The 27,308-nt window shown below is 36.0% G+C and overlaps 1 protein-coding gene across 2 annotated transcripts; it reads right to left on the bottom strand.

Moving 5' to 3' along the window:
- Positions 1-1,248: 1,248 nt before the first annotated feature.
- On the bottom strand, positions 1,249-23,176 carry LOC139809535 (proton-coupled amino acid transporter-like protein acs). 2 transcript variants are annotated; one of them, XM_071772474.1, is made up of 8 exons: positions 22,814-23,176; positions 11,972-12,021; positions 11,559-11,687; positions 10,186-10,458; positions 9,848-9,932; positions 3,176-3,445; positions 2,357-2,708; positions 1,249-1,964 (listed from the first exon to the last, which is right to left on the bottom strand). In XM_071772474.1, the coding sequence occupies exons 1-8, from the start codon at positions 22,847-22,849 to the stop codon at positions 1,720-1,722; spliced, it is 1,440 nt and encodes a 479-aa protein (XP_071628575.1). In that variant the 5' UTR covers positions 22,850-23,176; the 3' UTR covers positions 1,249-1,719. The 2 variants fall into 2 exon arrangements, with proteins under 2 accessions (XP_071628575.1, XP_071628576.1); XM_071772475.1 differs by lacking the exon at positions 22,814-23,176 and adding an exon at positions 12,858-13,018.
- Between the last annotated feature and the right edge of the window lie 4,132 nt (positions 23,177-27,308).

Below are 27,308 nucleotides of genomic sequence, written 5' to 3'. Positions count from 1 at the left end.
AATAATTAGAAAATATAATAAAAAGAATAATTTAAAAATAATTGGAAAAATAACTTTTGAAATGCTTTTTTTTTACAAAAAGTAAATTCGCGATTAAATCATACAATATTCTACATATAATTATACATAAAATATTTTATATGAGATTATTATTTATACATAATTATATAAAAGCATTTTTTTTCAAACTTTGCTTTTTTGTAAAAAAAAAAATAATGTGAAAATTATCCTTTTAATTATTGTATAATTTTTCTTATTATTTTTCTTGTACATATAAACAGAGATTATACAAAAGAAACAAAATATATACATATAAACATATTTTATATGTAATTAGAATATATAAAAATTTTTCGCGGGTTAAAAAACATAATACAAAATATTTAAAAAATTATTTATTTATTTAATTAAAATATTAATAAAAAAATAATTATTTAAATAGTAACAATAGACAGTAACAAATTTTGTTGAACAAGTTCTTTTGGATAGTAACAATAAATAGTAAAATTCTATTAAAAATTGTGGCAAACGCCTTGCCGATAAATTAATTTCTATAATTTAAAAATGTTTATAATCTTTTTGAAAGTAGATATTTAATTTAATATTCGATATTTATACAAGACCTTTATACAAAGATTTCGTCGATTATTTATTCATTCGTTTTATCACATCTTTCTTAAGTCACGAATGCATTCTAAATAAAATAACATGTACTACACTTAATATCTTATTACGTACAATCATGCTATCCGAATGAACAAACAATTATAAAAATGATTCGCAAAACCAAAGAAAAGAAGTCTTGAATTATTTCCGTGATGCACAATAAAAAAATTCATATTGTAAATATAGTTTGTTATTTCTAGAAAAAGGAAACGTTCCTTCGCCTACATGACACAATGATCGACTTGTTAATAATAATGTTGATCGTCTAGAAACCTATATGTATAAAACACAAATTATTTTGCACATGGCATTTAGCTGAATGTACTCGTTCTTCTATAGGCACCTGCTTTTACATATCATTGAAATATGTTTGTTTTTGCGTAGTGATTCGTCGCATGTGATAATAATGTATGAATACAATATTCTTGTATCTCTTCTATTATTTTAAAATAAAAATAAAAACAATAGAGATGTACGTGTTTCTGTAATATAATGACACGACTGTTACAACGATAGCTCATTTCAGAAGTCGCCCGCACTAAAAAAACGAAGAAAAATGTAGAAGCAAAGGGGGCGGCAGTATGAAAATAAAATTCTTTTATTTATAATACGGTAAAACCTTTTTACATATTTATACATATATATATATCTATATGTTGCTGTACAGTAATTGACGTTGACGCTGACGCCAGGACTCGTCGTGTCGTTGTACAGTCCGTATCTTCACTTGCAGTCTTGTATACACTTGTATATCACGCGTAAAAAAAAGAACAACGAACGCACCTAGGAACTTCATCCCATCCCCGACAAATCGAAGCCGAAGTGTGATGCGAGCCGTAAGAAGTTAACGTTATTTCGGTCCCTCGGCTACTATGCCTCTGAATGCGCCTCGTATTTTTAGGTACACTCACTTTTGGCAATGATCAACTTCAACTACGTATCACGTCGTCGTCGTTTTCTCGCACGGAGAACAATTCCTGTTTACTTCCGCTCCCTCTCTGTCACTTCACTATCCCCCTTTAACAGTTTTGTCACACAATTTCCTCGAATACTTCATGAGAACTTGCTGATAATCCCGTGGAGACTCGTGTAAGTACCCACGACCAAACCCAAGGCCCCAATCAGTATTAGACACATGTTCTTCGCCACCATAATCTTCCTCTCGCTCGGTCCCATCACTTTCCAGAAGGTGCACAATTGTATGATCGCCGGGAAAGCCAGTCCCAGACCCGACAGACAAAGCGCACCGAACAGCGATATGAAGAGGTCCAGCTCTGGGATCGAGATCGCCAGAGCGACTGAAACAGATTGTGCAGATCGACAAATTAATTAAACAAGATCACCTAAGTGAACTTTCTTTTCTTTTCTTTTCTATGCCGGAGACATGATACGCTTTAAGGGGTTGTTAATTTAACAAAGTTACCAAACTAACTGACAATGAGAAAAATGACGTGTCAGTGTGAACGTGAAGCAAAAATTCTGCAATAATCTAAAATAACAGTTAGCTAATATTTCTTGGTTTAACATTCAAACATATTGCTTATTAACGCATTATTTTCAAATAAATACGTTTAGGAGCGTGACGCGATCCGGACATGGATAAATGAAGTCAGAGATGCCGATCTCATTTGAGTTCGGAATTGTCTACATTTTTCAATTTAACGATAAGGTCGAATGGAAATGTACTCACAGGTAATCAAGATTATGACAGTCCTGATTACATATTCACAGAGCAGCTTAAATCGGTACTTCTCCAAGTACTGACTGATATACTCGTTCCACACTATATCGATGGCGACGTAACACTGGATGGGATGCGTGAAGAAGATGGCGATAGCTAGAAGAATTTGCACTGCAATTCCTAGCTTTTCGTTGGGTAGATTGAGCGTGATACTGCCTTCGATTTTTTCGCCGTAACGTATGTACCCGAAGAATCCCAATGCGGTATACATCGCAACTATGATGCTCATTGCAACGTTCAGAACGCCGAATGGCTTCATGAAATATTTAGGGGTTTTCATCTCGTTTTCCAACGGCATAATCTGTAAACGAACGGAAAATAATCTGTATAGTTGAACTTATATACAGTCCTTTTCGGATACCTTCAGGAATGATATAAACGTTGTAAAGAGAGAAATTCAGATTAATTTAAATAAGTGTCTGTTTGAAGCTATTATATGGATGGAAAGCTACATACGATTCAAAGAACCAATATTATGCTTTAGAAGTTTATAAATAAATAAATAATATTTTTCCCGCAACAGTTTCTTCATTATTATAAAAGTATAACTTTAATTTCTTGTATACTTGAAGAAATAATATATAAATTAATATCACATGTAACTTATATAAATTTAATTTTCTTCTATTAAAAAAATTTACACAAATTTGATTTTTACTTCCTTTCATATTTATTTGTTGTCGTATCTATGTCTATGTAATTAAGACTCTTTTGTTCCTTTTAAGACTCTTTTGAAAAATGTCCATTGTATCTCGATCGATTACTTACCACGCCGATGGCTTCAAGAGCGAACAGTACGGTGCCAAAGAAGAGCGGAAAATTTGTAACATTCCCGAATGCCACGCGATTGTCGAACGACAATGGCTCTCGAAAGATATAGTAGAGCATGATAGCAATTCCAGTGAACATGATAATATTCGCTAGCGTCGAAAACGGTGCCAAGAATTTAAGATTCCTGATGTAATTAACGATGATCAAGGGCAGCAGGAGAATTGCCATGTATGTCTCCAATTCCATCGTGACAAACGTCTTCAACCCCTAAAAGAAAAGAAAAAAATGTAATGTGATTATTTAGTAATGCACAATTGATTTTACTTAACACTACTAGCAGTTGTTCGATTTTTCCTTGGACAAAATTTTATCTAAATCTTATTTAATAAAAAAATTTTAAAAACTTTTAAGAATTTAAATCTTTTTAAAATCTTTTTAAGTATGGCATTAAGACATTTAGCGCTTAATGAAAATATAGTATTTATGAGTTATTAAGATGTAGTTATTTAACGCTTAACAAAATGATTGTGTGTGTTAATTTTTAAATATAATATCAAAAATATTTAATAACGCTTAACAAGAGCATTGTACCTATTAGCTTAATATTAAGATAAATAATGTTTATAGATGTGATTCTCTATAGACTTTTTACTTCTAGATAAAAATTATTCATAGTGGAAATAGACATGCAGCTTTTCGTAAACTGTGTATTCGAGTGGAGATGTACTCTAAAAAGTGGAGATGTACTCTAAAAATTCTTTAATTTTGTTCCCATAGCTTAACGAAAAGCCAAATAAATGTACGCATTATATAAGTAACACGTCACAACGCAAGCCTGTAAAAACGACGGAATCTTCAAAATACTCTAAGGAGTCCTTGGAAAGCTAACGAAGTTACTGAATTCCGTTAATTACGACTAATCATATTGACAGCTATGTGCCGAGAAGAATATATAAAGCGCTTCAGCACTTCTGTTTCATATCACATTACGTGTTGACATTGAATGCGTAATTAAGCGCTGGTTTTCTCGAGACGTATATACATACCGTCCTTTTTCTCGCCAATGCGATCTCGGTCATCATCTTTCCTATGCAAGTCCTCGATAGAAAACTTTTCGCCCCGGTTTACGACACTTACGTGTTTCAATCACGTAGCATCTGAAAACATAACGACGCACGGATGACATTACTTTCGCCCATCTTCTCATTCATTCGGAATTTCGTTGAAAATTGAATTTGCATTTACACGAAATGGCGAAATTTTCATAAAAACTGTTCGACAAAAGTAAATTGAAACGATAGCGAAAGTCATTCATCTCACTTGCTATTATATTTACCGAGATAAACATTTGTGTCTATTTTATTATCCTTTACATTATTTATTGAATATACAAACTTTTTTCCAAAATTTTAATAGGTTTTGTAATTCGCTTATTCTAATAGGTGATGTAAATAAACGTAAAAGCTCAAATAGATGCTTGGAGATCACAATATATGTCATATGCTATATATCATGAAACATCGTCAGCTCAGCTCTTCTTAATCGTTCTTCGTTGATATAAAAAAAAATATAATTAAAAGTATAATTATTAAAAATATAATTATATCGTAAAATTTGCAAGTCGCAAAAATTGCTTCGATAGAATTAATTCTCAACAAAAATGCCAATTTTCGTACAATTCCAAATAAACGTGAACATGAGTAAAAAGATTTCACAATGCGTGCGTCATTGTATCTCAGATTGCTAATTTATGCGATCGACATAATGTATACGTACTGAGTACTCATTCAAAGAAGAAAGGAAAGAATGCTAAAACCGCAAGACGGAAAATAAATGTCACCATGCATGCTTGACGCGTACGTATAATGTACGTTAATTAAATTTTTATGTCGCCATTGTAATCGCTTCAAATCGAATTACACGTTCGTGTAACATTTTCTATACGTCACGATTCTAAGAATTGAAAATTACATCTCCTGAAGATACACCAAGTGACGTCATATAACTAGACTCATAATTCTGGGAGTTCGCGTTCAAAGACATATAAGTACGCCACGCGACATTGACGCCACGCAGTCTCGCATAATGTTTAGATAATCCGTTACATGACGATACTGCTCCCGCATCTCCAACGTGCTGATCGTTAATTACGCTTCGATTTCAAGGGCAGGCGGAAATGGGCGTGTTAATACCATCATTTAACAGCTTTCGTTTATCGCTGTCAAATCTAGCCTTCGTCTTACGTAATAAGATATAGATACAACAACATATGCCGCTGACATGCAATCGATAAAATTCACCCTTGAAAGTTAATTTACTTGCATTTAGGCGAATTGTATTCGTTATGTAAAGGGATAATTGCAAATCAAGTGCGTTGTCAGCTATTAATTATCGTTCAGTCAGAAGGGATATTGCGGAATCCTTCCGCTGCCGGAGAAATTATTACTAATCGACGTGTATTCAATAAAGGAAATATTCAAAATAAGAGATAACCGTATTACGACTCAAATTCGAACCACCTTGAAGACTTTCAATATCGTCTCTAATCCGGTCGCGACGATCACGACGATACGCGATAGAATAACAACTTTTCGTTATTCATGTTGCTCTCGATGGCGATCGATTGTACTGCTACTATGGATAACACTTCGTGATAATCGACGGTACATAAATTACTTAACTGCGTACAATATTTTGTAATTTTCCAATCGCAAAATTAATCTACATTGAAGTGCTACATCTACATATAATGATGTAAACATTTCTGTATTCGTACTTGTAATTTTAAAGCTAGACAAATCGATTTTTCAAGTAAATCATAACAATTAGTGGAAGTAAAACCTTTAGGAATAGAGGGCGACATGACAAAAATAATCGGATACTTCCATGACGCATTACATTAGATATTTTTAAAAGAAGATATTATAAATAGTGAATTTGAAGCTTTAGGAATAATATTGAAAGATATCGAGATCTTAAAATTCTTTCTTAGAAACGAAATTGCTTGTATCGTTTATCATATGTTTAGTGTTTAAATAAAATGTTTTAGCAGTTGATCGCTTCGTTTATTGGCGAATTCATTATTGAATTATTGCATAATGCGATCAATTAAATTTTAATTGCTAACGATTTGTGCTCGAGCGAATAATGCCACCAGAAGCTTCCTTATAGGAATAATTTATTCAGCTGCTTCTATGTAAGATCAAGCAGCTAGACTGATTGGCTTCTAGAGCTCGTTTCTTGGTTGTCTTTGGAGATCCCTATATGTCATACTTTCGGAATTTTTCAATTTCAGTCGGAATTTCAGTTAGGTTGCACTAATAGTTTTTTTTATAAATGTATTAAATATATAAATAGTTTAATTATACGTGCATTATCACCCTTCTATCCTTCTTTTTATAAAAGAATAATTTTTAAAGAAGATAAATAAAACAGTAACAATAAATAGATGTTTTTATATTATGTTATAATTTTATAGATTGCAGAAATTGTATCACACGTAATATTATTAGTTTGCATCTTCTTCTTTATAGCCTTCTTATATTTTCGGAGCTTTCCGCGTTTGTAATTAAAGTTTTATTCTCAAATGTCTATAATATGTCTGTTCCGCTATTTAAAACGTAGTTTAATGATACCCTAATCTAAAGTTAATTTATGCGGCTCTTTAAGCGATTAACGTAACAACTTTGTACACAGTTCCGTTCACTTCGCATCCGACCATGAAGTCGCGGCGCGCTCGTTCGCCACATATACGCAGGTGGCATTCAGGTTCAACACGGAACGCACGCGTTGCATCTATCGCACACAGACTCGATTTAGTTGCCGTAATAACATATGTGTCGTAACGATAGTTAACTATCTATTACATCGCGCGCTACGCAACGCCTTCCCAATCCGCAGCTAAGGTGTCGTCCACATAAGGCTTAGCGCCGTCGTAATATTGCAAAATTGCAGTCATTACAAACGCGCCGCGGTGCAACTGCAGCACGCGAAAATTCCTTTTCGAATATAGAGCGTGTTTCACAAAATATCTACCAAGCATCCAACGGTTACCCAGTCAAATCGCTTTCCATTGCCGCTTACTTCGCGCGCGATCGAAGTGTTGGACTCCGTTCGGCAAGAATGCTTCGAGGATTTAGCTCTTTAAAACTACGTTCTAAACGGCTGGATCGCAGGAATTCGGCCTTTCCGTCATATCTGCCGTGCAACGGCACCTTCATGCGTCAAGAGCGCGCGTTAACGATCGAGTATAGGGTTTACGAAAGTAAAAAAAAAATCTTACAAAAGAATTGCAAAAAAGTTACATAAAAAATTCTTTTGCGTTATTACACACCGTATAATCGTTATGTGAATGGCACTTAAGTTAACGCCCGTCCGACTCGAGAGCGACTCTTACTTCCACTTGATCTTACGCTCGTGATAAGATTCCATTCGTTTCGCACCGCTGCAACGATCCTCGTGCCGCTCGTACGACCGGCGAGATAGTGAAATTCCATAATAAATCATTCGGCGCGGGTATACGAGACTAGGACGAGATCGCGATGTGAAATACAAGAATATAGGACGAACACGATTTGCGTAAATATACCCATTTGTAATCTCTACAATCCGCGATGCGGCTCTTATCACTTAATACCAAGATGCATTTAGCAATCATGTAGAAAAATAATTTTTCCTCTTGAAGGAGAGGAAAAATTACGAGGATATCGTACGTGTCGTCCTGGAATTTTACGCACGACGCTACTGCTTACCCGATTCACCCGAGTCATCTGTTGCATATGTGTCAAATGTGTTAACGCACCGATGTTACTTGGGATGACAATCGAGAAGTTGTTAAAACTAAATAGCTGTTATTTTGTAACTAATGAATAGAATGAAAGGAATTGAGTTTTACTTTGCAGAAGAAATCTGTCATTTGTATTAGCACATATAGTGCAAGAAGAATGGATATTTATAAACCTATAAAAATATAGAGTTGTAAGAAAATTATAAGAAAGCTAAAAATCTGGTTGATTTCACGGCTTTATATCAATTTCTACCAACGTAGATTAACTTTAATCTACGTTAGATTTAAGTTAATTAATCATGACAGTAAACAAACTATGCAGAACATCTGTAACCGTTACGACAAATATCAGTCAAATACACGATTAACTTTCAAAATCCTTTTTCTTGAAAACGAGGCATTATATACAAAAAAAAATTATTTTATTATCTTGAGTTATTTTGAGCCGTAAAATCACCTCCTTTTCTGTATTTAACACGTATTTCGACCTACCCTGTATAGTAATAAAATATTGTGATTAAATAAAACTTTATCCTCATGAATTGTATGAATTACCGGTCATCAATGATCACCAAGACGCCACTGAAAAGTCAGGCGCCGGTCACGGATGACCATCAGTCAACGTGTTAATATTAGAAAGTGTATTTAATAGCACCTCGAGATTATTGTGCAAGTTCGAAGTATGTATATCATTTTGTGGAAACTCATAAAGTATTAAGAGAGTTCTGGCTTTACTTTTAATAGTTTTATAGTTCTCTATAAGTTACACAAATAGTTCCGCCCTTCGTTCCCCCACACACGCACGCACACACACACACACACATTAAAGTACACAAAAGTCTCAGAACAAACTGACGCCAGACTCATAATGTTTATTTTTACAAATTTACAATATATCCTTTTCGCGTTATGTGCTAATAAAAATGACTGGTTTCTTTTATAATATAATGTTTAATTTTATTTCATTCTGTCCATTGATTATAAAATAATAACTATCTATTAATATTTACAGCAACTTCTCGAACGGCATCCGGTACATACATGTATATATTCATATATGTATACACACCTATATATAGTAGAGTATATATAGACCGTGATCGAATTGATAAAGTCTGTGAGGCAAACTGCATTTTCGTAAAACTCGGGCAAGTTCGCGCAAGAACGACTTGTATTTTCGATTTCGATCTCGAGCGTCAGTCGTCGAGAATGTCGATGACCGGCCGTCTGTGTTAGGTACGATCACCTTGACTCAACTGCATGCGCATTAATTACCGGCGACTGTCTACTCGCGTATTCTCTCTTACGGCATATTTCCCTGACCTAGATTATTCCCTTTTCAGCCTACGCGTCATAATGTGAGGAGATACCGGCGATATCGGATTGATTGCACTGAGAAATACTCCAAACGAATTATCGATAGACGTGGTAACGTGATAACGAGCACGAAAAGCAATTAATGCGAAGCAATGACGTACATATATGAGATTAAATTACCACAAAATTACTATACTGTAAAATTATTATACGTCGTAATAATTGATCTGATATTATTTTAAGATAACCGATTTTCTTAACTTGATATTTGTCCTTCGAAGGCGTAAATGTAAATTATTAAAATCAGATTTCATCAGAATATCATTGGTAGCACGTCTCACAATCTTGTAATACAAGAGGTATGCGGAAAAAGAGTATTTTACTTAATGTTGAACATGACTGTTCAACTCAAGTCATGTCATATTGTTCATATCGAAAGGACAACACTATTAGATGAGTAATGTTGCAACTTAAAGATAAAAGTTTTGGCATTGAGTTCAATAATGTTTGTCAGAAGCATAATATATAAAAGCATAACATGAGCTAAAAATGGCAGAGATACTCACCAATTGCAGATTTTTAGCAATGAAAACTATGTAGACGCAGCAAGTGCCCATCTGATATATCAATAGGAAGGTGTTTATTATATGTCTGCGAAAGAAAAACATGTTTTTCATAATACATATGTAATTTAAAAGTTGATCTCTAATTACGATCTTATTATTGCAATTAGAATATATCGCGCGGATACCGATTGTACAACATAACACTTAATTAGATACTATTACCATAATTTAATGATCAAGTGTAGCTATTTTTATCAGCAACGACACGCGAAATACAACAGAAATACAAAATAAATATAATTCTTAAAATTACATCGGAAAAAGCATAACGTACTCACATAGAAGCTTTGGAGAACCGTCTGAGGCACCTCGGTCCTTCGAGCAGAGCGGATTCCGCGGTCGCTGGATACGTCATGGACGGCACCCTTTTCCTCTTGCATAGTTCGTACTCCGAGCGAACGAGAATTCGCATGCAATATATACAAAGGAACCCAATGATGATCGTGGCTACAAAGCCGATAATGTATCCGGAGTTGTAGAAAGCTCGCGGCATCGCGAGGATTCCGGTACCTAAACTGCCCTTCAGCAGGTGAAGCATGGTTTCCGCATTGCTGAAAAACCATGTTGAAACCATGTTGAAAGAAACCGAGCATTTGCCAAACTATTAGTGTGTGCAATTGCATTAAAATTGCAAAATATTTAAATTGAATAGACTTTCAAAAAAGAAAACACTTTTGCGCACGAGATTTCCTAATTTTACATACTGCTGGATTTGCTGATGTTGTAAATAAACCAATAAGGAAATATATATATATATATATATATATATATATATATATATATCATATTCGTTCAAATATTCGCATAAATTATTGATAATTATAATATGAGTCATTGATAACCTTGCAATGGTGATAATTATTATCATATTGATTATGATAAGCGTGCATTCCACGTTTTCATCAAGAAGATGTTAGAAGTCATTTTACCGAGTCTTTCAATCTGATTCAATCTAATCAGACAATTATGCTAATAAGACAATTGGCACGTATAAGGAAAACGTCATTTCGCGGGGGAGGGAAGTATAATAAGAGTTACATAATATTCTTGGTCACCTTGAATGAGTATCGTTTTTCATCTTGATTAACTCTTTAATAAATCAGATGATGTTCCAATAAATCCTGTTTGGATGATTACGATTCAGCAATATGTGAGATAATCGGTTGCCTCTTACATAATCTTTATTAATTTTAAAAAATTGACAAGCATAGGGAACCTATCGCTAGATTTATCGTCAAATTGATCAAAATGATAAAAAACGATAGAACGTATGTTACATCAATATCTGTACAATCGAAGATGTCCTTTTTTGATTGTATCATGATAATATCACGTTACATGTCTTCGAAACTATCAAATGTCTGAAGATATCATATTAATTTATCGTCTATCATTTTTAGATAGAGACGGTTACTAATTTTCCATCAAAGAAGAATGCGTCTAATCTTTCAATGTAGTTCTAATAACACTATTTTCGATAACAAATTTAACAACAGAAATATACACCACCTCCCGTCTTTCCTCCCTCTCTATATATATATTTTAAAAAAATTTTATTTTAGTATATACATATGTGTATTCTTTCCATTCTTCATATAATCGCGTTATGAATAAAATAAAACGACGTAAAATGTATTTTAATTATACTTACGTAGTCGGATGCTCCACCACTCTATACTTATATGGGTCATAATCATTTTCCTGTTCATGTGAGTTCTTCTTCTTTTTCTCTTCGAGTTCCAGGACGTAAATGCCGTCACTCTTCTCGCTCGATCCGTAGCTATAAAAATGCAACTTTTATACAAAACTTACGCTGCAATGTAAACAAGCTAGACAAGGGAGAGTTGAAGCTTAAACGTTTGAGATACAATGATAATGAAAGCAGTCAGTATCAATATAACTCACGTAATGATATTTTCCTACACTAATTTTAAATCGCAGCATTAACATTTTTCGTTTAAATTAGAAAGTAAAAAAAATCTTAAAAAATAATGCGTGTAAAATCAAGTACATTATAAATAAAGGCTTAATTTCTCTATAAAATTCATTATATTAAGTGCTCACCCATGACGCTCCTTAGATGAGGAAGATTTTTTCAGATCTTGCAGAGCATCCTGCAACAAATAGTGAACTATGTAAATTGCAGTAACTTCTTAAAGTACAGAAGAAACAAGTATTTACAATTATTTTTATATTATAGTTGCAAAAATATCGTTGGTATCAGCAAAATTTGAATTACAAAAAAACGTGCGCGCGAACATACGCACAGAAATTACATTTTAAAATATTTATTTATTTAGAGAAATATTATTCTATAAATCATGTATATTCTCATTAAAGCACGCGTTTATAACTATAAACGCCTTGTTCATATAAAATAACATGTATAGTAGAAGTTCTTGGTTGTTCCGTGTATAAATAACGCACAAACTTTTTTCTGCTCTCTTTCCTTCAAATGCAATCAGAATAAATATAAATATAAACTAAATACAATTTTGGACGTATCTTGAATTTTTCTTTGGACAGTTTTCGAGATATCTTATTTTACTTGAATTGTGTGTAATAGAAACATTTAATTTCAGTAAATTTAATTATTTTGTCAAAGTTTACGATTATTTGAAAATTTACTTTTGTTTATGTGTTAAAATAACTTTAAGACGTGTTGATTTTTTAAAATAATTGTGTTAAAAGAACTCCAAATAATATTTAATTTTTAAATGACATCACGTTGACATAAATGTAACACATGAAAATGTTAAGAAAATGACAATATAGCTATTGTATGTTAATTTTACATTGAAATAATCAAATCTTAGTAACATAAGAAAATTTTAACATATAGACCGCTATGTACGCACAATTTTTTACTGTGTATTTATCGCATATCACATATCATATATCGCAACTATTGTTCGTATGCCACTTATACTTCGACAATATATATATATACCATGTTATATCGTCATTGATTCCGATGATCATTGATTCCGATTTTACTACTCGCCACGTAACACACCGTAATATATTGTACACATAAGTGTAATAATAGTTATGACAATTCTATAGGCAACAGCTACGGTAGAATGTTATCGATCGCCCGATGAATGCACTGTACGTGTGTATATGCAAACATTTACTGAATGATTTAAAAAGAAGGTCGCATTTTTATGCGTTTTCAGTGTTATTATAGTCGCGCAAATTGGAGCAATTTGCAAGTTCTTGCAAGCAACAAACTTATGTAAACCGATGTCGCAATTCACGAACTCCACTGACATAATGTAAGAAATATAGAATTTTAACATTTTCTTCAACAATTAAAACATAAATATCACACGGCTGCACATTGATTAATCACTTGAAAGTAAACACACGAACGATTGCTTTTGAAGTATTCTGTAATATTCCGCGCCTGCAGCTGTTGCGACATGAATGGTTATAGATTGCAATTTAATAAGGAAGTTTCGTCTGGCTTTTTCCGTCAATTGAATCGACCGATTGTCTAATATTAGCGCGTTAATGTCGCTCTATCGCTATTGTGATAAATAACGAATTCTTTTTAGCAATTTACGTGCAAAGTGAATGCTTATTTCGTTGTACGCGCGAATGGTTACCCAGGTAGCAAGATGACGCCTAATTGACGTCTAGAGACGTCTCTAGACGTCAATTAGACGTCATTAAAACATCATTTGACGTCACTCTGCTACTGGGATAGATTTCTGCGGCTTTTAAGCATAGTTTTTGTGATTTGCGTGAAGAAAAACTTTGTAAATTCAGGAATTCAATAAACGTTTGCTTGGTCAATTTCTGGCATAGCCGTAAAAATTGCGATTTGAAAAACCAATCTCCTCGCGATCCTAAAACGTAAATTATCTAGTGATAAATTTTTTCCCGAGTGGTTTTCGTGCAAAGCGAGAACCTATTTCGAATATATGACCGAGATTCCTCCGACGTTTAAGCACAGTTTTTGTGGCCTAATACGTGAAGAACAACTTACATAAAAATTTAAGAATTCAGTAAATATGTGTATTTTATGTCACACGTGCATGTTAAGTTGAAAATTGGACGTGCGGAGTGGACGCACGTCCAATTTCCATCTTACAGCACTTGTTACACAAATAACTATTATATATTCAATAAATATATAGTTCATATATTATCAATAAATACTCAATAAATATCAAATGTCCACTTGATAAATTTTCAGCGTAATGATAAAAGTGTGACTTAAAAACATCAGTTCCTTCCTGATTCTAAAATGTAAATCGTCAACGAATTTTCTTCCTCGGCAATTTTCATGCAAAGCGAGTGCTTATCTGATCGTGCGCGCGAATAATTAGGTTTTTTCCGCGGTTTTTAAGCGCGCTTTTTGTGGTCTGCGTGAAAAGAGAACTTGTAAATTAAAGAATTCAATAAATGTCGAAGATTCGCTCGGTCAATTCTCGGCATAGCCGTATAGGAATTGCGACTTAAAAGACCAATCTCCTAAAGTGTAAATTGTCGACCGACATCTACATAATTCTCTGCGGTTTGTACATTTTTATATGCAGTTGTTAAGTCGTAACGCGACGAATACGGGAAATTTTCTTGCCGCACTATGCAAACGTACAAATTGCATAATGCGCGGATACGACCGTTTAATACGTCCTTCAATAGAGTACCACGCCTACAAAATGACATGTATCGCGATATGCACGATTTATATCGAGAATTATAGTGGAAGATTCTTCAGATAGTATCAATACTATTCGTTAAAAATCAAATACAGAATAGGGGTATCCGATTCGCAAATAGATAGCTATTAAAACATTGTCACTATATTCAAACGTGTCAACAACGCGACATCATATCTGATAATATATCTCTTTTGCGATATAGAATCTCTTTTTCTTCGATACTCACAAAATACATAGATATAAGGATAACATATGTCGCGCCTTTTTATTTATATCGCGTTAAGATTTATATAAATATACCTAATAGTGTGCATTCTTCCACGTATAGGCTTTAATTTAAAATATAAACAAAATCCTGAGATTTGCATTTCCTCGTTTTCGCGATACAAATGTACAATAGCAGAATTATGATTCAAACTCGATACAATTTACGGGCGTCGAAAAATTAATGACGGTTAATTTCATGTTATTTATATATAAATAAAATCTCTTTTTCTTCGATACTCGCAAAATATATGATATATATAGATAAAAGATCTTGCGTTCTTCTTATTTATACCGCGTTAAGATTGATGTAAATATAATAGCGTGCAGTTTTTTCACATTTAAAGTACCTATATAGACAATATTCCGAGATTCGCATTTCTTTAGTTTCGCGATACAAACGTACATACAACGACAGAGTTACTCGACTCGGATACAATTTACGCGCGTCGAAAAATTAATAGCGGTTATTGCCGTGTTTAACGACGTATTCAACCGCTAAAGAGAAAATATGATTATCTCGTTACACATTATTTACGTTACCAATGACTGCTGAGAAAAGTATTAACTCACTCAACAAACACGCAAATGTCGATATGCCAAAGTCCTTGTATATGTTTCCCCGTAAAAAAAAGATAAAATATTTGTTGCCAATTAGCGGCGGCGATAAATCATTTAAACACGATTACAATTACTGTATACTCTCTTTTTTTTATCGATCTACATCAACGTACATACCTCGCATACGTTCGCACGGTAGTTGTCACGTCACACGTGCTCGTTATGCGAACGTGCCCGCGTTCCACGCCCGATTAATGATCACGTTTAATGACAAATCGAGTTTTAGTTATTACGTAAGCATCAATACAAAAATTGGCATACGGCTGTAAACATTGTTAGTCAAGGCAGGTGGATGCTCGAATATCTTCTGCCTATCTACCCGGCGCGAAATGTAAATTTCTTTATCAAACACATCTGTTAGAACCACTCACTTATTTGCGATACTATAAGACCTCATATCTTTCGTATTATACTTGAGAATCTCGGATATAATTCCAATGACTCGCGCGTGTATTTACTTGCTTTTTACCGCTGTCGGAGCACCCGGACGGCTGTTTATTATCACCGGCAAATAACTCATCTATGCGATATCAAAGCGGAATTCTTTTCAACGTTCCGATAATTCATCCCACCTTATTGAATTTGTGCCACTGCACGATTTATATTATATCACATTATCCTATATAGAAGTTCAACATTTCTTCGAATACAAATAAAAACTTATTATTACAGAACTTCAAATTAATCCATAAATAAACTTCTAAATTGTTATTAATTAATTTCTACTGGGCTTAAAGTTAATTTAAGCTCCAAACTAAAACGTATATTCAAATTTTTGATCTCTACTTGTGCACATAGAAATTATATGTATAATATGTCTTTCTTCAACAAAAAAATTTTAAAAACCAATGGTTCCAATAAGATCAAAGAGTTAATGGTGCGCAGTGCGAATATTAAAAAAAATTAAACATACAGATAGACACGTAATTTTATTAACTCTTCGCGCCAGCAATTATCAGCCCGATGCGGCAAGCCGATGATAATTACTATAATGCAATTGTTAACTTTCAACGTCCGGAAACAGCTGCGGGATGTTACCTGTCGCTATCAAGGAAAAAAAAAGACGATTATGCCATTAAGTTCTCGATATCGGACAAGTGACGAGATTAAGCGCGGAAGAAAACCGGCGGAATATTACGGAGTTCGGAAAAATTCCGTGATTAGCGCACGCTCTACTAGGCGTGCTAATTGTTCGTACCGCAGAAAAGTTGCGAAATACCGAACGAGATTGCCTTTGGCACGGACAGGAATGCCAGAAGTACTAATAAAAAGAATTAGCTTTTTTTATTACGTTTATAAACGTTATTTACCTCAACCGTAACGCGTTGGAACGCGTGTCCGTAAGTTACTAAGTAGTAATCAAACTTGATATGTTTGCTGTTAAATTCGACGAACTCAGTTAGAGTACGATAAAAGATAAAATAACGGCGGGCAAAGTTAAGGCGTCAAAATGACGTAAATATGACGTGATAAATATTGTTGATAATCGCTATTAATCAATAATAAGACCTACGTTGAATTCTGATATAACAGATTGCATGCGACATATCAGAATACAGTTATATCAGAATACCGTAAAATGCGATAACGTAAAATGCATTTGAAAAATTCCCTCGACATTTTTATCCGCACTTTTCTGTTCACAATTCTACAATGTTTGATTGTTTGATATTATATTTTAGTATTTGAAAATAAATTTTACGACTTTTCTGCATTCTTCTAGTTTCCAAATATTTGATTTCTATAAAGTTCCTTACGACTTCTTCTAATTTTACACGTACAAGAATCTGAAATTCATCCGAATATATATATAATTCTACGCGCAAATATGTTAAATATATACAATATAAATCTAATTTTGTACATACAAGGTGACTCATTTTAAATGCCCACCTCAAATGTCTTCCGAACAATATATTTTAAAGGAAAATTCAGATGAAAGTTGGAGGATTCAAAGAAGGCCACAATAGATGTTCTTATAGATTTTGGATTCGGGACCCGTGTTGAGCCCTACTGGGCCCAAAAATTACCGGACACCCTCTATAATATAATATATAAAATTTAACAGTAATATGATATTTTATCTGAAATCTATATTGCGGTGGGCCAGTTATAGGTATATGTATTAGGTACGCGTTAGAGAGATATAGAAAGAAAATACTTTACAAACTCGAGTGCTTTTAATCTTTTAATATCCGTTACCCGTCAACTCATGCTTATACTTATCAGAATACTTTTTAACAATCTTAAATCACCGCACCCATCGCACCGCACAAGGGTACAAAGGTTTTCCAAGTAAGTACGTGTTTCGCTCATAGTATCTCAGCTATCACGAAAATACTTCAAATACGTCATAATTTATCGCGTCTACGTTCACAAAGTTTTCGAGATATCTCAAGTTTTGGCAGATTATTTACGCAATCACATTACACACTATTACACAATGGGTAAAAAAATTAGTTTCCACGTCTAATTACTCAGTAGAGCTTTAAATTACATTGTAATTTCTACACAATGAAAATTGTATTAGCGGTTCGGTGTATATATATATATATATATATGTATATATATACTCGCAACTAGTGTGTTCGCGTAAATGAGTCACGGTGCGTCTCGCTCTGCGCGTACTTGACGCGAGACACTACCGTGTCTCTTGATATAATCGCATTTTTTCCACTTTATCAAAGTTTCTTGTGATTGTAGTTCGAAGGTGGGAGATGAACAAAATAAAAAATCAGAAGGTCGGGAGAAAAATTTATTAAACAAATGGCGAGTTTTAACCTTTGGTGAATCACCACAAAAATTAATTATTTTTATTTATAATGTAAATATAACGTTAGTTTTTTTTCGATAAAGGAGATTTTCGATAAAGCTCTTTGGAATTGTGTTGTTTTACCTAATGACGCGGAGTCTCTCATCGGGTTTACGCGCATTCGACCACACGCGTGTGAAAATCGCTTATCAAAATGATCGCATTTTCGTGAATTTTTAAATCCACCAAGATAATAAAAGATATTTGAATGTATATAATATTTAATTGTATAAAAAAAAATATATTTAATGCAAAAAACTTGGCGCTACTAGATCTCGGAATATAATGAGATATAATAAGATATAGTAAAATATAATAAGGCAATGAAAACAAATAATGTTTCTAATTTAAACCTGAACATGACACACACGTATCGTACATTCTCATCATATTTATTCATTTATTTCACCGTACTTGATCTAGCAGCGTTCTTTTGCGAATTCAATTCGCATCTAGTTTGAAAACGCTCCGTTTCCTCGAAACGATCGCAATTATGGCATTGCGCCTCGGGAGATCATTCCAATATCATTACGCGATTGCAAGTCGAGGGCAATTGTAATCGGAGGCCTCCAAGGATTAGCAATTCAAAGCACGCGCGATTTATATTTTCCGCGGGTGCACGTATTAGCGAAGAAGACAATAGTGGAAATAGACGGAAGCAAGTGGAAACAGGTGATAAAACAGACGTATACACAGTTTAATAGTCATACAATCGTTCCCGTAGATACAAAATGCGTAAAAAAAAATAGAAGAAATAAATATCAAAGAACCGGAAAAAGTTTCGCGGCGTAAAACGCGCTTTGACTGCCGATTACCTTTGCGTCGTGATTTTTCGTGTTTCACGGCAATTTCGCCCTTGACGTTACGTTCGGTGTGTACGCGCGAACAGGGAGCACTTCCGCCAGAAAGCAAAAGAGCCGGAGCCACGTACCGATCCGGCGTGGCGTGCGGCCGATCTTAAACGTCCGCGATGCGCATAGCAATCGCGTAGAGAGACCCGATCGTTATATGGCCCTCACACACTGAACGCGATGAGCGATGAGCGATATCCAATGAGAACTCTGCTTTTCCAATGACACCCGAAAAAAGCAGAGCTCTCATTGGCTATCGCTCATCGCTCATCGCTCATCGCATCCAGTATGCGAGAGTTATTACGCGCGTGAATCGGCAGCGTATATATATTCATTACACGAGCCGAGTGTGCCGATCGAGATTAAAAACCGGTAATCTCGAGCAGAATTTCAAGTTGTCCCGGGCCGTTTCAATCAGCCGCGCGCGGCCACGCGCTGATTTTTTTATTTCTCCAGCGTTACATCCGGCGCGATGCTTTTACGACCTTCTTTTCTTTCGTAGATTTCCGTCTCTTGAAGTCGCAGTACTCGCACGCTTTTACGATACGGCCTCGAGAGAATGCAACGCGCGCGAAGAAAGGGAGATTTTCTCGTGCGGCTTATTTTTGCGCGGCAAACAAACACATTTGAGCGGATCCTTATCAATGCGAATCGGTAGCGCTGCGGCAAGGAATTAGTAATCTGTGCGAAATTGTTATCGCGGAAAGCAACTCGCAGAACCGGTACACCAAGCCGATACGGATCATGATAGGCTGAGCAATCATTAATGTCAGATAATATTATTACTGGCGGAGACGTGCTTGATAATTGCGGTACACTGTCGCGACTGTGAAGGTAAGTTTCGTGTTACGAAAGAATTCAACGAGAATATAATAGCGCAAGGAGAGGTGCTGAGTTAAATTTGAAACGTCGTGCAAAATTTACGGTACCAACGAAGGTTCGAACGTCCCGTCTTGTTCGAAGATAGAGAGACGATTGAAAAAAGTAGCAGGGGAAATTATTATCGATAATCGATGAGGAAGATACGATGGGTCAGATGGGTGCAGCGTTTCCGTTCCGGGATGGATAAAAGTTGTGACGTAACGCTATTGTGAATTCATCCGATTTAAATGTGCAATGTTACATGTTAATCTCAACATCTCGAGTACTCGCAATTCCGTCGCGACGCGTAAATGAGTCACGGTCGGTCTCGCTCCGCGCGTATTTGGCGCGAGACACTGCCGTGTCTCTTGATTACATTTACATTATTCTAAACATATATTTATTTATATTATTATATTTGCGTTATTTTTACTTCAATATATATTTAATCATTATCCCAACTTCGAGCGTATATAACAATAATTGTGTTTTTTTTTTAATATGAAGATAAAATTCACCATTATTATTTTGTGCTTCAAAATGCTAGTTATAAATTTCTATAGTAAGTGCCTCTCGAAGTAATGTTGATTTAATTCACCGGAAAAAATCCTTCAACGTCCAATATTAAGTGTTTCCGTAATTAGGCCTCCCCTAAAATACGCGCCAAGAAGAAATCAATTTCGCAAGGTCGCTGAAAATTTTACACAGGCCGACATGAGGGAAAGGCGCAAAACCTTTAGAACACTTAGTACAACAATTCGGATACTTTCGAATAATCGTGCGCGCTTGATCGAACAGGTATTGTACCCGGGTCGCCTTCGACAGCGCGAGGAGAAAAAGCGCGGGAGAAAAAAAGAGGCGGGTCTCTGGAAAAAAGAGTCTCGCGAAGAGAAGGACACCACGCGAGAGCGAGATATGTCAAGTCGGTCAGAACACTTCGTTTATTTATTCGGCGTTTCCTCGTTGTGCAACAATTCTAATCGCCAATTATCGTTGACGCGAACGCAAGCGTGGAGGGGAAAAAAAAACAGCGGTAACAACGTCAACGTCGCCGTTTCGCACGTCAACGCGACGAACGAACAAACGAAACTGTCCTTTCGTCGTGCGAAAGTTTTCGCTCGTGTAATATGGATAGAAACTTTCCACTCTCGTGATCGGCTCATGATCGAATCCGTCGCGCAATCGCAAAGTCAAAAATATATCGAGTATGCAATGCAGACTTATTATTATCCCAGTCCTGCAATCGGTTCGTCGCTATAAAAAAAGATACGCATGTATAGCACGCTCTACGAGCGATTTTAATTGCTGCTCTAGCATAAACTATTCCGCGCATTGTCTCTAAAGTGTAATCCGTACAAATTGTTCTGTTACATTATTCAATTAAAAAAAATGAAGAATGAGAATAATTGTAGCTTTTTTAATGCTTATCACGTTACAACTTTGCAATTAAAGTTGCAAAAACGGGCTACTTTAAGTGTATTTTGGCACATTATGTGTGACGTGTTGAAGTAGTTTTTAAGAAAAAGAATTTTTCATTGAATAAATGTTATCGAAATAACTTTTAGCAATTTTCACTTATATTTGTTAGTATTATCTCTTCTTGCATTATGCATGCCCAGATAAACTTTCTCATATATACGCGTTAGACGTGTGCGCAGTGTCATCGCTACTTTATGTAAAATGAAATCCATATGTCGATTTTTGACGAAAGAAAAGAATGAAACGTGACAAATTGCAAGAAACATATGCTTTGTATGCAGAATTATTCTTTTTCCTATAAATCTACTTAATGTCACATGAGTGTTACTGCTATGTTGTAGTATTTTATTTAACATAAGCCCTTTTTTAAATTATCTTAATCCTAGACAGACTCACTTATTTTTCTCATACGTGAATGACTCACTGGGGTAATACGTTACCCCAAACTTGTACCGCGTGTATAATATTTCCAGAATGTTCTTAGAAAACTTTATAATAGATAATTTTGTTTATTGTTTAATAGGGAAAACGATAGTAGTCATCAATTTGCGGTAGTAAAAAAAAAACTAACAAAATTTCGAAAAACAAAACAAAGAACCAAAAATTTGGCTGAAATGATGCGAATTTGAATTTCGCGTGGGGTAACGTATTACCCCAGTGAGTCTGTCTAGGGTTAAAGAAACGTTGCCTCAAATTTGTTGTATGCAAGCCATTCTTACGATATAATTGCGAGGAAATTTGTACAAATTGTTCTATTACATTACACTATGCGACAATGTGTTTAAAAGGCATAAACAAGGCAAGAAGCATATCTTATTTCGGAAAACTTAGTTCCTGTCATGACATACTTTTCTGTCATATATTTACACTCAAATTATATTTTTCTCAGAAAAAATAGGTACTTATTATCTATTAAATTTGCATTTCTAACGTAGCTCCGTTTACGTCAGCTCCATTTCATTCCGCTGCTTTTACCGTCAAGAAAAGGAGAGAAGAGCGTGTGTTTACAATTTTATACCAGGAAGGTGTTCCGTTTACGCTAAGTGATTTCGAGGATAACGACCAACGGTGACGCTGAAGAAATAGAAGAATGTGTCGCGAGGGATACCCTCTCCCACTCCCACGGTTCTCCCCCCCCCCCTCTTCTCCGGGAGAATTCCGTGAGTGAATTGATAAGTTGTGTTCCAACAAATCAGTTACAGGAACTGTTGACGGACAGTTTAAATTTCTTTTCGATCGCGTGGTAAACACACGCGCTCACACGTTCGCACACGTTTTTTAAATTTGAAATCTGCCCTTAACTAGAACCGACGTACACGACACTCGTGTGTGACTGTCCACTCACCGTGCTCGATGTAAATCCCAAATTATCGTGCGACATCCTGGTGGATGTACCGCTAGCTGTTGGCTGTCAAGTCACCGATGGGTTCTCGCATGCGACGGGCGCGCAACAGGGGTGTGGGTAAGAAGGTAAGAAGGTATCGGGTGGTAAGGGGAGATAAGACAAGAGCGAAGGACGAAGCCAGGGGCGGGGGAGGGGAGGGGGTTGGTCAGACAGGAGCAGACAGTGAGTGAGATAAGAAGAGGCGCGAGAAGATACGTAGAGGGTCGGAGACGATTTAATCTCTGAAGGTCCGTTGCATTGTGCGACAGGTACGGCCGCTGCAAGTCGACTGGTCTGACTTAGCGCGAAGTATTATTTATATAGCATCGCGCCGCGGCGGTGTGTATGCCAGTCGGGCACCGCGGATACCGTTTCGTATCCGTATCGCTTCTCGGCGGGGCGCGCCGCGCCGTGGGGCGAGGGGGTAACTCCCGGCGCGGCGGTGTGGGGTGTGTGTTCGCCACTCATTCAGAGCCGGCCGATTGACGCTGCCCGCGGCCTGCCGGTTCGCGCGGAGCACGTGGTGGAGCACCTTGAGGTGGTGCGACCCGCGTGTCGTACGGCGTCGAGGATTCCTCCGCGGCGCGATCGCCATCCGTCAAGGACGAGCGTTCAAGTCACCGCCGAATCGAGCTACCTACTTGCGTTCGCATTTCTGTGTGCGTGCGAGGGTAAAACGTTTGACAAGTGCTTTTTCTTATCTTACGCATAAGTAGGATAAGAATAAGCATGACACTCCGCGCTTGCTTAATGAATCTGATTACAGTGCATTAACAGCATTCTTCTACTTTTTTTTTAAGTCTAGGGCAACACTCCCTTTTTTTTAGTCTTTAACACTTGTATTTGGCATTTCTAACGTACGCATAAGTAGGATAAGAATAAGCAATTTAAGCGCGACATTTTGCGCTTGCTTAATAAACCTGATTATAGTGCGCATTAACAGTACTTCTCTACTTTTTTTTTAATCTTTAAGTCTAAAAGAGCGGAGAAAATTAATTTCAATAGCAACACGAATTAAGTTACGTACAAGGATATTTCGCGCACTTGTCCTATATTAGACACGTTTCTTTTTTTGTATGTTTGTTATACAGAAAAGAATTTGAAGGATTTCTCCTTGAAGCAGTTAAATGTAAAAATGCAAATATATTTTAATGGTACATTAAATGTGTAACGTAAAAGGTATTAATTAAAGATTATTGATTTTGCGATTACGATTACAGTTATGATTACTGCCAGGTGAATGAGCGATTACTGATTACCGATTAATGCATGATTATTAATTTTTCTTCCGCGCTTTACTTGATCATTATTGCTGAATGATTTAATGAAGTTAGACTCGCAGACTTAATAAGTATTACCTACTTTTATCGCAATAAAGATTATTTCAGATTATTTCAAAATATCGATAATCTCCTTCCTGTATTAAAGGTAAAAACTTTTATCAAGGTGTGTGATAAGCATCGCAATTGGCTAGTCTTCTTCCTGCCAAAAGCAGATTAAATCAAGATTAAATTTTTATTAAAGAAATAAGATTACGCGTTTTGCGTCGCCAAACAACTTATCTCGCAAGTTTTACACGTACTTACGTTCCACTCTGCGCCTGCGGTTTAGATAAATAATCGGTTTAACGTTACCTCTGTTTCCGGCGCACATCTAAATATTATCCTGGAGTTACGCAACAATCATTAATCTACGGACGTAGCTCTGCTTTATGGCAGGAGACAAATTGCATTCACATCCGGCGCGTACCACTTTCAATTTTTCAAAAAAGATACCCATCTCATTCTTCGCATTCTCGATCTAAAAACAAAACGAGAGGGAGAACGTGAAATATATTCTACGAAAAACTGAATACACGATACGTAAATATATAAACGTACGTATATAAATGCATACACACATTGACGTACGTATCAACTTATTTTTGGTTGTTGTAATTTCAAGATGAAAATATTTTACAACTGCAATTATTCGTTCGCGAAGAGTACATTTTCTTTCGGCAACGACAATAAATCATACAAAACGATGTTGATGATTTCAGTTATCGATACAATCGCAATTTTTATCTCTCTAGTGGTGACATCGTTTAACGATAAAAAGATGTCGATTAAGGTTTTCTTTTACATACTGCGATATAGTTTCTTTATGCGAGCGTGCACCAATTTAATCTCCAAACGTCCGTTGTTTTTAAATAAAAGCAAAATTGTAGAAACGATAGGATTTTGGATTAGATCACCGATAAGTCATAACGCGTCACTCTGACAGCTCTTGACATTCTGAATCAAGATATCGAGTCTTGAAAAACATGCATGCTCGTCTGACTGAAACGTGACTGGAATGCCAATAATGGCCATTTAATTTATTTTACCTCCTTCTTTTTCTCTTCTCGCTCAAGCATACCTACTTGTGGAAAAAAAAAGGAGGAACGAGATCGGTATTCTTTCTGCAAATATTATTCATATTTAATTCGATAAGCCGTGGAGAGGAATTTATTCGTTGAAATGATAATCTCGCGCGAAAGCCGATATCTTGATTTATTTTGCGTGTTGCATTACACTGACGATAGAAATGTGACGAACGATTCGCAGTACGGAGGAGACGATTCGTGATGAAACGTGTGGAAAAGTACACCGATTCGGGAAAGCCGAGCATTCTCCCAACTGCCTTTCCCAAGTGGAGCGCGTGGACACGTCACGCGTAAATTATGCGTTATATATCAAACACTTTGGAATGCTTCTGGAAACGAACGGGTGAATCGATTTTACAGATCGAGTGTTCCGAGAAATGTTTGCGCAGACATTGAAATCAAACAATTACGTTTTTCGACCTAAATTTAAGCGGTGGCGAAGCGCCTTCGGTATCGACGGCATCGACGGTGTCGGGGAGAATCGCGTTGTATACCTGGCGAAAACAACGGGTCCGCTTGAGAGTGCATGACGCTGCGCGACCATGAGTCTCGCGTGGGAGTAGCGGGTGAGGTCGATGAATCTCGTTGAATCACGGCCGTCCTGATAGTCCTCGCGGTTCACCTTCCAGACCCCGAGCATTGTCCCGAAGGCGCGGATCATCGCGTCGTCGCGCAAATCAAAAGAATCGCGCGCGCGTCACTCACCGGGACGCCCCCGCCGTGCGTTGCGACCTGCGAAATGCGCCTGTCTTCATCTCGACCTGGATAGGTATAATATACGCTCGCAAAACGAATACGGCGATTCGCGGCATAAAGAATCGCTCTGAAGTTGGCGCTAGACTATGCGCGATTCGAGGTTCGCCATTCGTATTAAATTTGCCGTTTGCCAATGTAAGCTGTAGTCCATTTGATGCTACAAATACTTTGAAGCGTTCTTCTTCTCCTTCTTTCTTCACTGAAAGAAAGGAGAAGAGAAATTCTTTGAAGCATTTGCATTGTTAAGTAGACCATAGCATGGTTCATCATTTGTTTATTCGCGATTTCGATTCATAAATTTGATTTCGTCTAAAAACCGCTCCGCTAGCAAATCGGCGCGAATTGCGAATGATGAACAGATGAACCACGAATCGTGCATAGTCTGGCGCCACACTGATAAATAAATTTGTTAATCCGAAAAAAATATTTAGTCCGATACGTTCAACTAAATATGTTGGTTAGTTAAGTAAAAACATTAGTTTCTTTTAATCAAGAATTAATTAATTCAACTAATGTTTAGTTAAACTAACTAAAATGTTTATTTGAACATATCAGACTAAATATATTTTTTCGGATTAACAAATTTTTTTTCAGTGCAGCAGCTTCAAAAGAATTTATATATTAGGGTATTTTGTATTCGTGGTACAAAAATCCTAAGCCGGTTTCGTTACGCGAGCACGTAACTCGAGGTTGAATTCGGGCGAGCGATATCTCTTCCGCATTTAACGTGCTTCTGAGTAATAAATTGTTGCGAACAATGTTTACAGCACCGATTATAATTTTACTATGCGGTCATTCGCGCCTGCGGGCGCGAGAGATAAGACTCGACAAATGCGCGATTATAATAAAATAATGCCGGCCTTAACTTCGCGGCGTGTAATTTATAATAGAATATGTCATGGTCAACATGCACGCGCGCTTTACATGCTACGTCTCTCATATGAATTGTGTACTTAAAAAGAAGATATCGGCTATTTCTTCTGCAATGGCAGTGCGTATAAAATACGAAGTTAAAAATTAAGGACGTTTATTCGCATCTATCATGATGTATGTCGCGTGCTTCATATCTACGAAGGGAAATTATTACTATACAACTGTAATCGGATATTAGTCAATTAGTCAATGTACGTTGCACAAAAGTCAACGCATTAGGAAAAGGATTGTCTTGGATATTGAAAGCTCTAATGATTTTTGGCACACGTTTAATAACTAGATGTTAGCGAGTTAACATAAAAAAAAAACTCTAGAATTTATGTTCAAATATAAAAATCTTTATATATCTCAAAACAAGAG

The sequence above is a fragment of the Temnothorax longispinosus genome, chromosome 3, assembly GCF_030848805.1.
Source record: "Temnothorax longispinosus isolate EJ_2023e chromosome 3, Tlon_JGU_v1, whole genome shotgun sequence".
Classification (NCBI taxonomy): domain Eukaryota; kingdom Metazoa; phylum Arthropoda; class Insecta; order Hymenoptera; family Formicidae; genus Temnothorax; species Temnothorax longispinosus.
This window is presented reverse-complemented; position numbering and strand designations above follow the sequence as displayed.